Genomic DNA, 18,993 nt, shown 5'->3' with positions numbered 1-18,993 from the left:
TTAAGCGACGATTGAAGACTTTTTTAGCAATATCGCTTTCAAGTATCATTGCTAAAATCATATATACCTAAGTTACTTCATTGCTAACTAAGTAGCATTGAATTGTTTTATATCATCATAATGATTTGATTATTTTTTTTGTAAAATAACAGAAAGATCCATTATCATTATCCGTAAGTCAATTTATACGCTGTATAAATGTAAGTAGGTACTCACTTCATTGAATATATTTTCAAAAAAATAAGGAGACGTTTTAAATATAATCGTGGAATAAATGCGATACTCACGACCCCGAGGCGCGAGGCGCGAGGGTGAGAACAGTAAAGGCTTGTGAAACACTCCAGTATAACGAACGGAAGATTAAAATCGTTTATTACGTGAAAGTTTTCTTTAGAACGGCTCCGAATAAATGATGCAACGAACTTTTGTCTGCCGACGTACACTTTAAAAATTAAAAGGAAAAGGAAAATTTTGCTTTGCATAACCGCACTCGCCCGCGGCCTTTTATTTCCATTAAAATTGTGCAGTAGACACAAATTCAAATGCTTTCCTCCCAGGCAGGAAGGACGAGTGCAAAGGAAACTGGGGTGGTGTGCAATAGCTTACTTTACTCTCCACAATTCCTATACGTGGCTCGCACTCAATTCATGAGCTTTCATTACGCCACTGCTCCTTTTTAGGAAGTTCAATTGTCATATTTTATAATCGAGTACCGTTTTCATTTTGAACGATTCTATCCATTATGTTCCCCACAAAAATATAGGTTTGTAAAAATAGAAGGAGAAATAGTCGAGTGGTTAGTGTCGCATACTCTGAGTCAAAGTTACTAGGTTCGAGTAAACTCTACCACAACTTGTGATGTTTTTTTTTAATAACGTGCCACTTAATGCTACAAAAATAGTTTCAAATTGAGATGTTTGTGTATATAAGAGTACACAAATATTTATGAATCCAAATAAAAAGTGTACGCTCAATTTGGTCTTATCTGTTTAAGGCCTGTGGTGAAATTGACAAAAATAAATTCATTGGTAAATATTCTGTAAAAATGAGAGTTAAAATATATAGTTAAATTTTTAAAAAGGCGTTCATATTACGAAGGTTTTGTTTCTAGATATTTTAAGATCTCGTATTCATACTCGGCTGTGATAATACTTTTTTTTATAATTTCGAGTACAAAGAGTGTCAAACAAAGAAACGGCACATTCTAGATTCATTTGCGAGTCATTAAGTTAAGGTTCCATACCTCGGGCCTCAGGCGGCTTTTTAAACCTTATTGTATTCCTCGGCGCGGAGCGTTATGCGAGGTGACACAAACGATTCTTGTTCGGTGAAACGTTTCAAAAAGGGTCGAACAAAGATGGCGAGAGCTACAATCGGCGGTCCGTGACAAGGATGATGGCTACACAACTTGACACCGCTACACGCCCTTCTTCGTTAAATCCGCGCGGTCTCTTTTCGATACCATTAGCATATTATGCGCCCTTTCGTTTCCGTCCGCGTTTTCGCGGGAGGTGTTCACCTTGGTGGGAAAATGGCTGACACTTGAAAGGGACGACGAGACAAAATGGGAGAGAGACAGCAGGCGCTCTGTGCGGGGCTGCGATGCACACGGCCACTTGTACACTGCGGGATTACTTTCCAGTTCAACTTAATCTACTACTAATACTAATAAGCCGACATGTTAATGTACACATATTGTAATACTCGAGTCAAATGTGCCGAGACCGAGAATCTCGTAGCGCGTTACCCGCCCGCTTCTAACTTATGTAATAAAAGACACAAGCATATGAAACAAATATATACTGATACAAAACATAAAGCAACATTAGACTCGCGGTGTTTTTACCTTGGAGTAATCTGAAAGACACCCGCTCCGAAAAACCCCATCCGAATGTTAACAAATGTTGATATCGTATTTCAAAAAAAAACTTGGTTGACAAAATGGAGACAATGTTTTTGTCGTTCATCCTTTGTAGTGTATTTAATTACATGTCGACGGGCACATAATACGAGATTTCCCTTGAAACTGGAGACAGGTTCAAATATATTTATTAGTGTCACTTTTCATCAAAACCTTCGTTTTTATAGATTAAAATACATAGATCGGAAAAAATAACTATTTAGAAAAAGGCAATAACAAAGATAAGATTATATGTCAATGGATGCTAACTGGCAGTTCACAACGGCATACAAGTACCGATACTGATGTATGGATTTGGCAAAAGATGGATAAAAACAGAGTGAACGCTTTTTTAAATTATATACTTCAATTATATTTCATGTTTTATAATTAAAATGATATTATATTCACATTCAAGAATATCTTACATGCTCTTTTAGAATGATGTAGGATTATCATCAAAAAGTAACATAACTATCTGACCTCTGATGTGATATTAAATGAAATGAAAAGTACATAATAAATTATATTATTATAATTACGTCTATCTTCTTACAGTTACATAATCAGCAGAATGCAAAACACTGCGTTGAATGAAACGATAAGCAATTACATTATAGCAAAATATATAACAGTTAATAGCCAGTTGAATAAACCTATTTTTGCAACTGTTGCGAATCAAACTGCCATATACGCTTGTTGATAAATATTGTATAAATCATTAACACGTAAACATGTAACATACGGAATTATTCACTTTTTGCTTTAAAGAAAACGATGTAGACTGGTTGGTATATATTTATTGTCAACTGAAATAAAATCATGTGTAGTTTTGTTTTTTTTTATTAATGAGGGACAAGTATTTGTTAAGGGACGCCGTAAGGGGGTACTCGCAATAGTACAATTCAGTAAGCGAACGGCTACGGGAGGGGCCAGACGTGCCTCCGCGCTCATTTTTTTAAAATATTTTTTTTTACTTCAACCCTTTTATGACTCTTTTCTATTTAAGCCACCTCAATAAAGATATTGATTTAAAAAAAAATCAAGTACAAAAACAGTGTTTAAAGAAAAGAATGATTATGTGAAATAATAATAATAATAATAATAATAATTTTGGATGATTTATATAGCGCCATTTTCGTAAAATACTACCTCAAGGGCGCTTATACAGAGTGGATTATGATATGGAAATGATAATAAAATATATATTAAAGAAAAAAAGACGTCAACCCGCTGTCACCTGAGTTTAAAGAAAATTTATTAAGTTAGGCAATCGAATTACCTTATTAATTACCTTCATAACTATGACTTAAATATTGTTAACAACACTTTTAGTTATTTTTTAGCTTAAACCAGCCTTTGATGGCCAGACATTTATAGTCTTCTTTATCTTTATTGAGATGTCAAAAAGTGATTTGTTAATATTGTAGTGTTTAGTGTAGACTCTACAGTGTAGAGTATAAAAACATCCAAATTGTATAGGAACATACGTAAGTAAATTTATTAAAATGATTAGGAATGCATCGAAACACGTGTCAACATAGATTTTTAAGAAATTGTTATATTTACTAAGTAAAACTTATTTTTTTTTTTAAATACGTTTTTTTTATGAGGGCCTTGGTATGGTTTGAAAATATGAGGGTGACCACGATGAGTATGGATGTGGGCGCGTGATCATGCACAGCGCTAATTCGAAACAATTTGCGGTCTAGTTAGTAGCTATGGGCTACGAAGTGTTGGCAGTCGTTAGGACCACGTGACACAAGCGCCCAGGCCAGGACTTTGGACTAAACGTGAAACGGCGGTCAGCGCGAAATCAATAATGGTTAGTATGTCCAATGTCCAATGGACACTAACCATACCACCCTCGTCAATATACTACCTACAAATTAATAATACACTTTTTTGTCATAAGTACCAAATACATTTTTAAATTGTTTAAATTTATGAGGCCAGTTGGGTTGGTAATAGAAGAAGTCAAAGACTGAGAAAACCTTGGCTTGATCAAGAATTTCAAGCACTTGCATGTGGTTAGGTCAGAAATCGGAATAATCGGCGTGTATATATAAGGAGATGCATGAATGTGGAATGGCGAATATTGTTTGCAAAGACAGATTGGTGTTGTGTTCTATTATCTCTGCCTACCATTTAGGGAAAGCAGCTTGATGTAGTAAATTCATGTCAATAAATCCTTTTTTTATTAAGACTTAGTGTACTCAATAGTAAATAATTTAGAAATGTTAGATTTTAACAACAACCAAAATTTTTATATTATGCACTTACATCAGACGTGTATACAATATACATATTTTTTTGACGACGAATCTATTAAATATGTGAAACAAAATAAAACAAAAGTATTTAAATAACAATGCAATAGAATAATTGCTTGAAAAACAAAATAGAAGGTAATCAATATACGAAAATGAAATATTACACCGTAAAAGCGCGCTCAAATAAATTGTACCAAATTAACGGTAAAGAAATGTCTACGCTTAGATACGTTATTAAATTCAGACAGCAAGCGCACACGTAAAAGACAGGTAATACAGATGCTGTGGCATTTGTAGAAATGTAGATATAATACTTCTCCCCTCAACTCGATTAGCGGTTGCTATAGTAACCGTGGCGGGTTGCGCTAAACGTAGCAACCGCCGAAGATTTGTAGACTTGCTACGACGCTATATTCTTGTTTCTATTTCCTGCAGGCGTGTGTATCTATGTTATATGTCTATTTTCTTTCTTTCAATATAATAAATATACAGTAGTATCAAAAAGCAGTATGGTAATATTTTTTTTAACCATTTACGATATACCTAGCATAACATACTTATTGTACAGTAAAACCTCATTTTAAAGGACTTACTGGGGGGAGGGGTTCGTTTCCTTCAAAGCCGAAAGTTAGTTATATAAAAATAAGTTTAAAATAAACCAAAAACTTTTTTGAAAATTTGAGCACTTTATGGTAAAGTGATATTACACAAAGTGAACGATGAACACTATATTTCGATATAAATAGCCTTACAAAACACAAACTAAATTCTAGACGCGCTTGCTTTCGGCAATCCTGCTTTGAAAATGGAATCAAATTTTGTTTGCAATTTCGAAGTTTTGAGACATAACTTATGATTATCACGGCCGCTAAAATTAGTTGTATCGAGGTTTTACTAAATATATTTTCATTTATAATTATATATATACACTAATATTAATTGACTTTAAATCCACACATTATATTACAATGGATTGATGGAGAATAAATTCAATTCAAAATAATAATAAACTGATAATTTAGAGATTCTCCTAAAATTTCTCTCATTCGCGATGATTATTTTATTTTAAAGGTCACGTAGCATTTTCAGTATTTTTCCCGGTCAAATCAATCCTAAATCTTGATTGACAAGGGAGGAAGCCGGAGTACCGAACGCGGCACGAAAATGGCAATCGTACACAAAAAAAAATATGGAAAAAATCCAAAAATCCGTAAATCCGCCGAGGCTATCTTCATCGCGGATGCGCACCTCGTATTATAACGGTTAACTGCGTTCGGATTTCAGGGGATGGAAATTGGTAGGCGGGATTATTCGCAACCCTTTGCAAAGGATTTCTTGTAGGACGCACGGTAGAATGCGGAATCCGTGCCCGAAATTCTGTGACTGGAAAAATGCACTCCATTTATAAGGATTTATCGATGGACCCTTTTTATACGGAGATGTGATATTATTTCTCTTATTGTAATATAAAAATATTATGCGACTATCGAGATCGCTAAAAAGAGTATTTAAATGAAATTTAAATCACAAATTGATTTAAAAAAAAAACTAAATGTAAAAATAAATAAATAAATTGGCCGCGTCCGTACTGGAGGTCCCGGGTTCGATTCTCAGGGCAGTCAAATAAATATAAGCGATTTTTTCACTCTGATATTTATTCAATATAATCCGGGACTAGTAGATACCTAAAGCGAAAAGCTGATCACCTTTAATTCATGTGTTAATGACGATCAAGATAACACTGCGTTTATATGATGCATTGCATTATGCACTATCGGGTGCGGATGAGGGTTTGAAGAAGAAGCGGAAATAAAAAAATAAATGATCTGCTGAAATACGAACAATATATTGTATTTTAATATATTTTTTACTTGTGTTATACACATAAATTCGTTCACTATTTATTCCTATTTTCGGCTTGGACTTTGGTGCTGTTATTTTTTACAGTATTTTTTAGAAAATATTTTCATATATTTCATTGATATATTCAATGGTGGCTAACTATTTTTCCGTTTTTATTTTTTACGAAACATTCGCACCACGGACCACCGGTAGTGGACTCAATCTGGTTGAATTGAGTGGCTCCTCCCGTTGTCTCGTCTCACCGAACAATTAGACCACTCGCTCTCCTAGTTGGTACTTTCCACAACGTCGGGTTTAAAACTGGCGGGAAACTGACGATCTCCCCCAAAATGGCTGACGAATTGGGGAGTATTCCTTTTACCAGTACCATGCTGCCGCACACGCTCGCACGGTGATTAGAAAAAAATCGAACTTAGAATAATCGGTTTACAAGATACACTAGAAAAAATTTACAGTAATTCAAAAACGCTTAAAATTTTTGTTCAAAACTTCAATTTCTAGACAGTTTCTTTATAAATCTTCTGGTTCTGGGAAGAAACACTAAAACACTAAAAGGCGAACGTATTTTCATATTTTAGTATTTTATAAAATAACTCATCTTTCAAATTGAATTCAAGCATTAACTGAGTTAAAATTAAAGAGATGTATGTTATATTTGTTAATGAGTTTTTAAGTAAATTTAAATTTAAGTAATTATATTACATAAATCGATTGCTTTGTGATATACTCGACGATTTGAATAAAGCTGAGAGAGATATTACAGTTTGAATTTACTTTAATTTTCGCATCGTATTTGTAGAATAACTTGTATGTGCATGAGCTCATGACAAATATATAGTCGTATATATAGCTCCTTCAAATTACTCCTACCTTACGGTGAGGTGATACATTTTCCGAGTCCACCATATGATAATTCGTGTAGCAAGACAATATATGTACATAAAGGGAACATCTCACTTAGTTTAAAAGTTTGAACGCTTCCTGTTCTACACTCGTTTGTATATTTGGGGGTGTGATCTGAATTTGTAGCACACGTGTTACTTTTACCTCAACCAAAACCCGTTAGGCATTTATTTATCATAAACTTTATTTGAAAGCTCTTTGCTTGTTTGCACAACTCCGAAAAATTCGTTTTGCTACCTCTTTTTTGAATCGATATTTATGTTAAAGATAACCCTACCCGTCATACAGCCCGGATAGTTAGTTATTGGGAGCAATTTAAAGAAACTACTTAAATAACAATAATGTTTTCACTGTTCATCATATGAATCCAAACTAAGTTAAAAAAATAAAACAATTCCTTGTAAAAATGCTGCAAAATAAAATAATAAAATAATTTTCATCATGACAACTATCTGCAGTTTAATGCAGGTGTCAAAATTTCAAAATACGGTGTTTGAAAATGAAGCAGAATGCATCGAAACACGTGTTACAATAGATTTTAAGAAATAGTAGTATAACCTTAGTAAAATTTAAATTTAAAATACTCAAAATATGTTTTTTTAGCGCTTTGGTATGGACTAAGTAAAACTTAAATTTAAAATAGTCAATATTTCAAATAAGATATATTTTTTTTACCAGTTACTCAAATAAATTAAAATAGCAAGTACGTTCGGACTTTTTTATTGATCAATGATAGGATTCTTCATTTTAAGTTTCAATTACAGTTTAAAATAAACAAAAATGAAACATTTTTTATTTGCATCAGACTAGGATATAATAACTTACTAATAGTCACATCGCTTCACCGCTGGTATAAGATTCTCTTCTTGCGGCATTCTATCCTCTCGGATAGAATACCGCACAAATGTCTCCTTGCACACATTCCTCAGCTCTTCCACATTTATGCAACTCCGCATACTTACCAATGTAGATTCCAGATCGGACCATTTTTAAATATTACAAGAAATTGAATACAATCATATGTGAATACATTTAAATTACATACATTAAAATAGTTTGTTTGGATGTAATTTCATCTAGATAAAAAGGTAAATCATTCAAACGTATTATTGTTTTATGGCTGATATGCACTCTTAATTACGAATATTATATCCCCAATCTAAACTTAATAGAATATCTTACAAAATGTATTTTATATTCTCGAACGCCCTTTTCCACCCTACCAAATTTTCCAAACCACCCCCACATTTTTTCTTTTCGCACCCTTTTAAAAACACTTCCATCTCGCACCTTATGTCAACCCTAAAATAGGAGGCCAAATACATTATCAGCATCCCCCTACCCTGGGGTACGTAAGATAAGAGAATATATCGTAGTTTAAGCACACTCAAGGGTTAAGTTTTACTTAAGTGATTCATCCCCAATATCTCCTATTGCCTGCTGTATCAGTTTTCCGCAAATATTTAATTCTATTTGCACCCCTTGTTAAATAGATTGTACGGGCTGTGAAGAATACTAATTTGTCTACCCGAATACAAAACTCTTTGCTTGAAGAAAACCTGAAAAACATTTACGGTTTGAAGAAGAAATATTACATGATGTATTCACGTTTGAAATGAACAAAATAATAAAAAAATCCATCAATAGTTTTACGTATAGAAATCTAAACACCTTATTTTTTGCAATGATTTATTGATCGGTGTGTTTATAGAATAATTAAGTAATTATGCCCATTTCTTCAGATCCATTTAAGAGACTTTCGATATAGCTTCATTTATTTGACTTATCATCGTCTGCTCTGTACTGTAAAATATATCAATACGTACGGAGTATAGTATCCATTAAAAATTCAAAATGAAGCTTGCCTATCATCGTGGCCATTCCATTTTTTGGGATGTGCCCCCCTCCCTTCCGCCACGGAGGGTAAGTGACAGTTTTATTAATTCCCTCTCCCCCGGGAACCTATGTGCACTCGCGTGCGACAGCTGACGAGAGACAAGTGACATCTCTCCTTGTTTTTTTTTTAAACTTCCAAATGACATCAACTGCCGACGAAGCTCTGAAGCCATAGATGTAATCCGACGCGTAGGCGTAAGAATCTAGAATATTTCTGTATACTAATTGTCGACTCGGGATTATTTTTCTTGAGTACGGCTTTAACGTTGTGATGGTATCCTCCATTCTAAAAGAAAAAAGTTTATTTAAAAGTCAAACAATGCTTGATTTATATATTTATTTTTAACGAAGGATCTAGGTAGTAATTTAATATTTGTATTATTCAATAATTGTAGCAGTGAACAGTCAATCATACCTACAAACAAATGTGAATGTTTTTTTGAACATAACAATGAACTATTATATTCTGAAACGAGACTGATTGTTATATTCTTCAAGATCATTTAGATATCAGTTGCGATGTCAGAATACGTCTAACAATTAAACACTCGTCAATTTTTTCTCAGTAGGTACATAAATTGTTCAATTATTATAACCTGCTACTACATTTGTAAAGTGAAGTTGGCGTGTTCCTAAATAGGAAGTGTTATATTCAATGCATATAATAATGAATAAAGAATTTTTAGAACGGAAAATATGCATAGTATAATTTTGTATATATATTTAGTGAAATCCGCTTTAAATGCGAGACTTTTAATAATATCCGTTTTATATAGTCCTTATAGTCGCAAAAACTACAATTGAGAAGAGTTATCTTTGGATGTTTCCGTTTGGCTTTCCGCAGTAAAAACTCCTCCTGATAAAATGATGAAACGGGAGAAAAGATACGAAGAGACGAGAAACGGGAACAGAAGAGAGAGGAAGGAAGAATCGGGATGAAGCGAGACAGTTGAATGTATATTTATGTCAATGGTTTTGTATCTTGGCCGCCTTCATGTCAGATAAACCCAACGGTAGAGAGACCTTTTGTCTTATCAAAGTTTAAACTTCTTCAACAACTGTAGTTAAACTGCTGAATCGACCGGATCGAAATTAAATTTGCCTCCCACTTCTTTCTAGGATGAGAGCTTTTATACCGAGGGAGTACTTCATTTTTTATTCAGGCATTTTTCCACGTTGCGCTTCGTGTTATATCATTTCGAGCGTAACTTATTTTACCAGGCTTTTCTCAACGTTTATTTTTAAATATTTTCATTAGAATAAGTTTATTTAAAAAGGCGTTAATTTATTTTGAAAATGTTTTTGAATTAAATGCTAAGATGGAATTGAATATAATATTAATACAAAAATATATTTATGTATGTACTTAAGAAAACATTTTTAAACTCAATAGATGGGGGATGTACCATTTCTCAAAAACCTAGTAAAAAAACACCCCATCTGATTCCATCGCTATCATGACAGATGTCTTCGGTCTATAAAAGAAGTTTTAAAACGTTTCGTCTCGCTTGCCCGCCTCGATTCCGCCATTTTCCATCTTTTCCGAACCCGACTGAACACATTTCGACACAGATGCCACACAAAGCTTAAAAAGGTGAATCGGACATGGGAAAATTATGACCTCTTTAAATGCGAAGGGTTCTCCATAAGCGGGAGATAAAATCTAAGTGCCCATCCGGCTGTAATGAGAGGCTGGGGCCATAGCTGTGACCCACCCCGGTCGAGGGTGATCGGAAATTGCCTCGCGATAGTCAACCGTTCGCTTATCCCTTCTCACTCGCATTTCTGATTCGACAAATGTATTTTATCAGTGTCGTCTTTATCTACTTCGCATTCACTTACCTTTGCATTTAAATACTCGGCCAAGTTTTCTAGCCTTTGAATTTACGAGTATTCAATACTACAAGTATGAACTCAAATGTCAATAAGTGTAAATAGAGTATGTATCTATAAATTTAACCGTGAAACTATGTTGTCCTCAGGTATGGAATGGATCTCAATGGAGCGAGGAGGAAAAATGCAACCCGGGAAACAACTAGCACCTTGAAAGCGTGGCTGAACGAACACAAGAAGAACCCCTACCCCACCAAGGGGGAGAAGATCATGCTCGCCATCATCACCAAGATGACCCTCACGCAGGTGTCCACCTGGTTCGCCAACGCGCGCAGGAGACTCAAGAAGGAAAACAAGATGACCTGGGAACCCAGGAATAGAGTAGAGGACGATGATAACAACAACGATGATGATGACCACAAAAGCACAGATGGAAAAGACGTTTTAGGTAATTACTAATTATGTGCTTTTATTCAAAAGTGTACGCGATTTTTTTGGCTTTGCGACCAACATCATTTTAACCGTTGTTATTATGTTCGCTTTATGTAGCTATTAAATACGAAATTCAATTACTAAGACGATTTGTCCGTTGTTGTAGATTCCAAAGATTCCGGAACCGGATCGAGCGAAGACGGCGACCGAGCTCCGGTGGGCGGCAGACTGGAGGCGGGCGCGGGGGGCTCCTGGTCGGGCTCCAGGGCGGGCAGCGCGCCCGCCTCGCCCGAGCCGCCCTACCTGGCGCCCAGCTACCTGCCGGCGCGCCGGCCACCCGCGCCGCCTGCCACCAAGCCCCGCATCTGGTCGCTGGCCGATATGGCCAGCAAGGAGAGCGAGCCGGCCGCGGCCGCGTCGCGCCTGCTGCCCGCGCATCCCTACCGGCCCGACCTGTACCGCCAGCTGTACGGGCCGCCGCCGCCGCCCGACATGGCGCTGCTCAACTACTCGCGGCTGGACGCGCGCTGCTCGCTCGAGTCCTACCGGCTGCGGGCGCCGCTGGCCGTCATGTCGCGCGTGGCGGCGGCGGCGGGCGGCGCGCCGGGGCCCGCGCTGCTGCCCACGCCGGCGCGCGCCTCGCCCTCGTCCTCCTCCACGTCCTCGCTCTCGGAGCAGCCCCCCGCCCTGCACAAGGCCTGACTGCCCCCGCCGCGCCCCCGCCCGGCCATGCGCTGACGCCCCCCTCCGTACTCCTACCGTTGCGCGTTGTGAACAGAGGCCGATTATGTACAGAGTTTTGGACAATAATACAATGTGATTTTTATAATATATTATAATGTCTAATCGTAAACAATTATCGCATCAGGGTACCCATATGGCAAGAACTGAACGACATATTCACTAATGCCCTTACACAGAAATAGTTGCTGTAAAATATGATTGTGATATACTGGACGCGAGATTTGAAGTTCGGTTTCTCGTCGTGGCGAATCGTCGACAGCGCGAGGCCGATGGTGACGTACGACGGCGACCCGACACCGAGTCGCCGTCGCGCTCCGTCGGCGTCGCTGGCCGTCGCTCTGACGACATAAATGCGTGATCTACTGTATCATCGAATTATATCCATAATATTGTTTATTTTTAGTTATGTGAAAATGTATTTAAATTCTTATATTATAAACTGTATATAAATACCTTAACATTTAATAGATTATTGATTAAGGAGTAGAAACTGCGCATGGACATGCCGACTTTGTTAATGTGCAGTATAAAGTAAATTTTTAACATATACGTATCGTATATTGTATTTTATTTGTAGTAAAATCATAATTAATGACGTATACCTACCTACATGTTAAAAGAGTAGTAAGTTAAACACACATGACACAGACAAAAGTAATTATTGTTAACCTCTTATTCTAGTAAATGTATTTACCGTACGAGATGTATTGAAACCACTGTAATTATTGTTCTTTAGTAGTCAAAGGGTGACTTTCGACTCAATGTATAAATATTATTAAACATTATGCAATATATAATTACTATAATAGTTTCACGTAATGAATGGGGTTTTTTTCTCTACTTTCGACAGTTTCTATACTTATTGTTTTTTTTTTGCTACTACATACTATAAAATTATGAATCGTTCACACTTTTAATTTATTTTACTCGAATTTTTAAAATTTGAATTTTAAACATTTTCGGAGTAGATACAGATAACATATCAAATATTATGTCGCTGTATTTTTTTCTTCTTTTATATCATTTATAAAACAAGTGTAAAAATATGTTTCTTTTAAAATAACTCAGAGTTTATTATACAATATGTAATAGTCAAAGTAATTACTTTATTGTTTTTATCGTCATCCTATTATCGTGTGTTAATAGTTGCAATAAAATGAAAATTGAAAAAGAAAGAAACAGACTTATTTATTTTATGAATTCGGAAAATGCATTTTAGATTTGTAAAACTTACCCTCTTCGTTAGTAAAAAATAATTTTATATTATGATTTTTAAAGATGACGAAAATTATTTTGTTGTTGGTTATTTTTCAAATAAAACTTCTTAGGCGGGGATTCGATAATTGATAAAGGAAAACTGAATCAAAGGAAATTGAAAATAAAATTGAGAGTGAAATTTCAAGGACGCGTCACGTTTATTAGGCACATTTCGTTACATGTGAGAGAAGAAAGATAAATGTATAGTGGAGAGAAGGAGATAGAGGGCTATACATTTTATACTCGACTAGTCCACAAGTTAATAAGGTTTTTCTGAAAATTTATTTGATATATTTGGGTGAGTACGTATCAACATAAAATATATATATACACATGGTGTTCAAATGGATGTTTTTGTATATATTTTTATTTTAAAAAGTCCATTAGGCACATTCCAAGTATATTCAGAAGAAGTGGCATTCAAAAAACCGATCTAAGGGGTAGATTTTCTGAAAATTCATAAAAGTGGAAATATCTCGAAAACTTACTTTTACGGAGGTCATTTTTTCATTTTTTGGCGAGTCCCCTTAAAAGGAATATGGGACACCCTGTAGATATATAGACACATTCTCACAAGTGATATTCAACGTCTGGGGGACTCGACATGTCAATATATGAGTATAATCCAAGGTATTTATTTAAGGCGTGTTAGGCCAACTCATGACTCACCATAAAATGAAAATTTGACTTCTTAAAAGTGCCTCAGTTTTCGAGATATTTACACTTTTATGAATTTCCCGAAAATCTACCTCTTAGATCAGTTTTCTGAGTGCCGCGTCTTAAAAATTTCATATTTTAGGAATGTAATTTTTGTTTCACAATAAAACACAAAAAACATTTAATTTTACGTAAACACTTTTCACTTTGATAAAACAAAGCAATTATTTACATCGGAATTCCTAATAAATGAAAAAATTATAAAATGTGCTCATTTTGTATTGAAAAAGCAATATTTTTTTTTCTTAAGTAAAATACAGTAAATGTTATACTGTTTTTAAAATGACATAAATTGAACAAACTTTTACATAAAATAACTTGCCAGGTAAGCGTCATATACATTTTTTCAGGGTGAAGAGTCAAAGTCCCCTAATAATTTATTTTAAAATCATTGACCGGAGATAAATATTTTTCTGCCAAGGCAAGCCTGTATTGGAAATATTTTGGACTGTGATCAATAGAATAGTTATTCAGTATTATGAAACAAAAATTAGAATCCTAAAATATGAAAAATGTAGAGTGTAGAAGAGGCAAAGAATGTTTGCAAAGACAGAGTGGTGTGGCGTTCGATTCTCTCTGCCTACCCCTGCGGGAAGCGGCGTGATGGTTAGTTAGTTAAATATGAAAAATTTAACCAAAGTTTTAAAAAAAAAAACTGATCTAAGGCGTAGAAGTTCATGAAAGTGGAAATATCTGGAAAACTAAGGCACTTTTACGAGATCATATTTTCATTTTTTGGTGAGTCAAAAGCTGGATTAACATCCCTTAAAAGGAGTATGGGACACTCTGTATATTGAAGCAGTATTTTAATTACAGTTTACTGACAAATTAAGCTTTAAATGAACTCTAAAATGTAAGTTTCGTACTGTCATTTCTTGGTGGAACTGCATTTTATAGAATAAAATAACAACTATGTATTTTATTTATTGTTTCGGCATTAACTTTGTGGTAAGACATGTTACAATGATTAAAGAAAACACTTCGTTTTTAACCACTTGAGTTTTATTATAGACTACATGTTTCAGAAGTTAAACTTCCATCATTCAGGTCTGTATAATAACTAAAATATAAAGGTACAAGAGGTAAAAAACGAAGTGTTTTCTTTAATCATTGTAACAACTATGTAATTTTATAACTTTTTAAAAATAACAACTGTGAATTGACCAGCAACCGGGTTTCGTCGTAATCGATATCATCGGGCTGCACCAGTCTGATGCTGTCGGTTATGATAAAACCCGGTTGCGGGGCAAATAAAATGAATGTGGAAACAGTTACATACCTGTTATTTTATTCTATAAACTCTAAAATGTTTCGCTGTGGAAATTGGTTTAACCCTGATCTGCACAGTTTGCAGAGGGTACACGTTATGACTGTGGATCGATGCTATACCCAATAACCATGTGGGTAGGTACGTACTCAGCTGTTATTGTTTCTATATTTCTGCCTACTCGCGTCACGTGGAAGGACCACCGGAGAACAATGCGCGGCGAGCCCTATTATGTCAGTTACCTCGACTTGCTCCCAGTGGACTTGGACATACCTCGAGGATAATGGGACGACTACCGAATGCGAACGTTCTACATGGCTTAGTAATCGTCGCAAAATGATCAAAGTGGTCGCAGCGGTATTGAGCGGTGAGATCAAATAGTGTACTGGGTTATTGCTTACTTTCACTCAGGGCCAATGGATAATTATCACGATGTGTGATTATTGGCCAAGAAATTTTTAGAAATTAAAATAAATTAAGGGCCCTCTTTTGACGCCACCAGATTTTAGGCTCTGAATGATATTATGCATGTATTTAATACTACTACCACTATCACGCCTTTTCTCCGCAGGGGTAGGCAGAGAGGATGGAACGCCACACACGTCTGTCCTGACACATACTCATTGCTTACTTTACATCCATACATCTAGTCATACATGCCCTCCGATTACGCAGACTTTTGACACCACCAGATTTTAGGCTCTGATTGATCTGATCGTGCCAAGTCTTTTTCGATACTGTCTTAGTCATTCTCTCGTTATCCATTCGCTCCACATGCCAATACCACCGTAAAGAACTCTTCTATATACTTTTAATCATCCCTAGTTCAGCATTACATTCCTTTCGAATATATTAGTTTTTCATTCTGCCACGCATTCGTCTGAGGGAGTGCGGTGTAATATACATGTATTTACACGACTTTAAAATTTATGACTAATTTGGTGGTTGTTCATTCCTTGGTAGAATAGGTTTTTTCACGATGTTGGTTTATTTGCTAATAAATTAATATTAAAATCACAAGACTATCGGTAGCATTCTTATTGAAATATTGAGAGAAATAAGGGATATATGAAGGCTTAAACTTTAGATATTTTTATAAAACGAAAAACTTGCGTTCGCATATAAATTTCCGTCATCAAACGTTTTATGACGTCATATGGTTTATTGTCTATGGTAGTGTGAATTGTTTGTTTACCATTACACTACCATTTGTGTTATACAAATATGAAGGGAGGGGTGGGGGTGGGAGGGTGGACCATAGACATCAACAAATAGAGCTGCCAATAATTTAGCAATGTTACCAATATTAAAATAACTCCATCATTTCTCTTCAATGATATCGGCTGTTATAAACACAAAACGAATCTAAAACAATCCTTTATAGGTTGAGTATGTTAAAAAAGATATTCCTCCCGTCTGACAAAGATCCATTCCTTCTGAATCATATTCGAACAATGGCAATACTTTGTGTTGAAACCAATTTTATTATTTAACGAAAATAAAATCTTACACTTTTTGACATCTCAAGATGATGAAGAAGTATATGGAAGTCTGGGCATTTATGGGACTGACGACCGTCATAGGCTGATTTAAGTGATCAGTTTACATACGTGTAACATTCACCAATTCTACCCATTATTGACAACCACACTACTCAAATTCTCGGAAGTTCTATATATATGAACCAATTTTGAAACACTGTTCCTGAATCACTAGAACTTCACTAGAAACATCTTTTGGTGAGATGAAAAGAAGCTTTTTATTGAGCAGAAACACTTATATTTGCATGTGAAGTCCGAATCCTGGATTATAATCACATATATGAGAAACGCCGGAAAATATCCTCTTCATTTTATTAAGGAATATAAAATCGTATCGCCTTACCGTTGTTCAGGGGTCAGAGGTATAATGTGATCTGTAGTAATAATTTTTTTTTCTTAACAATTATAATAATTTGGATTATTTACACAGCGTCATTTTACAGTACTACCTCAAGGGCGCATATACAGATATTGATAGGATAATGAAAGATAATAAAAGACACTTATGATGCAGTGCTATCTTGATTGTTAAATACACGATGGAAATGATATCAGCCTACCGCTTCAGGTACCAGTCTAGGGTCGTATTAAATAAATATTACTAATATTTATTTTGACCCTCTAGGGAATCGAGCTCAGGACCTCCAGCATGGTAGCCTAGTGCCCTTACCGATACACTATGGAGTCGGACATAAGTATTAAAATATGACGGTATTATAGGAAAATATGACATATTATTCACAAAATAATTTTAAATATTATTATATTATATTATGTCTCGGGCCGTGGTCCCGTGGTTAGTGTCGCGGACTCTTGAGTCAGAGTTTCTCGGTTCGAATTTCATCTCTTAAACCTATTTCTAATAAAAAGCTGCCTAGGCTCACAGAAAATGTATGATATTGAAGTATTTTTATAAAAATTAAAAATATAAATATTTGTCTTGTTTGAAGAAGAAAAATATCTCCAACTTATTTTTAACGTATATATAAATGGCGTCTGTAATAATTTCATTTCTAATTTGGATTTTATTTTTTATCATTATATTAATTAAATATCATTTTATTAATATTCCTGTTATCATTCTTTCAGTGCTTATCAAATATTCATTTAAAAAAGAGTGATCAACCAAACGTCACAAGCATAAAACAAGCACTTGGCTTAGTAACGAATATTCTGTGGTATTATGTATCCGATTGGCGATTTTTAAAGGTCGACCAACGTACATGAAAATTGTACCTATGCAATATAACTACAAGTATCAAGTTCGTGCAGCAAAGTAAACAACATGAATGTCTGGTCATGTTAGTACAGAGGCCAAAGCTTGTACGACTGCCGACAAACAATATCGTGATTTTACATTGAAATTGTTTGAATTATTAACCTATGTATATCGGTATATTGATTGGCGTTGTCAAATGGCTTGGTAATGGCGTGCAATCTAAAAATCCACATAGTTTTTACTTTTATTTTCATCGGATTCTTCTGTTCTTATAACCCTTATCCACACATTATTCTTTTATTTATTTCACATTTTCAATAAAATTCGCAACACAGCTGAAAAAAAATTGGTTTGCAAGAGAAGGTCTGTCAGGAAGCCTACATGCTTCTGTATCAGATCTGGGAATGCGGTGGGACAGCTTTCAACCATTATCCACACCCTATGGTGCATAGGGCACTGCATCATATGTTATCTTGATCATTACTTACTGATCACTCCTACGCTTCAGGGGCCAGTCCAGAGTAATATTAAATAAATATTACAGTGTAAAATCACTGATATTTATATTCATTCCCTCTGGGAATTTAACCCGGGACCTCCAGCACGGTACCTAAGCACGCAAACCATTACACCACGGAGGCAGGCATAGGTTTACGTGCCTTCATCAAGATTTTATCTCAACGTGGATGAATAAGTTTGAGATGAGAATGTGGAAGGAATGGTATTTGCGTGGCTTTAAATATTATATGAATTACTTCAACGCCTTTATGCGCAGCGCGTCTAAATACATCAATTTTATTTCATGAGAAAAATATGAATCATTGTAAGAAGAAAATATTTTTATATCAGCAAACTTACTAACTTACCATCATGCTGTTTCGCCGCAGGGGTAGGCAGAGATAATTATACGCCATACCAATTTGTGTTTGCAAACAAACCTCGCCTTTTCCACGTTCGTGCATCTCCTCATACATACCAGCTGATTATTTCGACTCCTGACCTGACCACATTTCGGTATTTGAAATATTTGACCACGCCACTTTTTCTATCTCTTCTAAATCTCTTTCAATCAAATCTCCCATCAACATACTCGTACACAGCCTACTTTATTGAACGCTGTTTTATTTTATTAGCCTCCACTCGTTTGA

The 18,993-nt window shown here is 35.3% G+C and overlaps 1 protein-coding gene across 2 annotated transcripts in view; it reads left to right on the top strand.

Moving 5' to 3' along the window:
- mirr (iroquois-class homeodomain protein mirror) overlaps positions 1 to 13,023 on the top strand; it is a 65,163-nt gene extending 52,140 nt beyond the window's left edge. Inside the window, exons 4-5 of one of the 2 annotated variants that reach the window (XM_088277631.1) lie at positions 10,818 to 11,116; positions 11,267 to 13,023. In XM_088277631.1, the coding sequence (XP_088133757.1) occupies positions 10,818 to 11,116; positions 11,267 to 11,802 (835 nt within the window). In that variant the 3' untranslated portion in view covers positions 11,803 to 13,023. The remainder of the gene's footprint in view (positions 1 to 10,817; positions 11,117 to 11,266) is intronic. The other variant, XM_088277632.1, reaches the window with a different exon arrangement.
- The last annotated feature ends 5,970 nt before the right edge of the window (positions 13,024 to 18,993 follow it).

This window comes from Brachycentrus maculatus, unplaced genomic scaffold (genome assembly GCF_059751285.1).
Source record: "Brachycentrus maculatus isolate JH-2025_06_01 unplaced genomic scaffold, ASM5975128v1 h1tg000048l, whole genome shotgun sequence".
NCBI lineage: Eukaryota > Metazoa > Arthropoda > Insecta > Trichoptera > Brachycentridae > Brachycentrus > Brachycentrus maculatus.
Note: the sequence above shows the minus strand (reverse complement) of the source record. Positions and strands in the feature narration are given on the sequence as shown.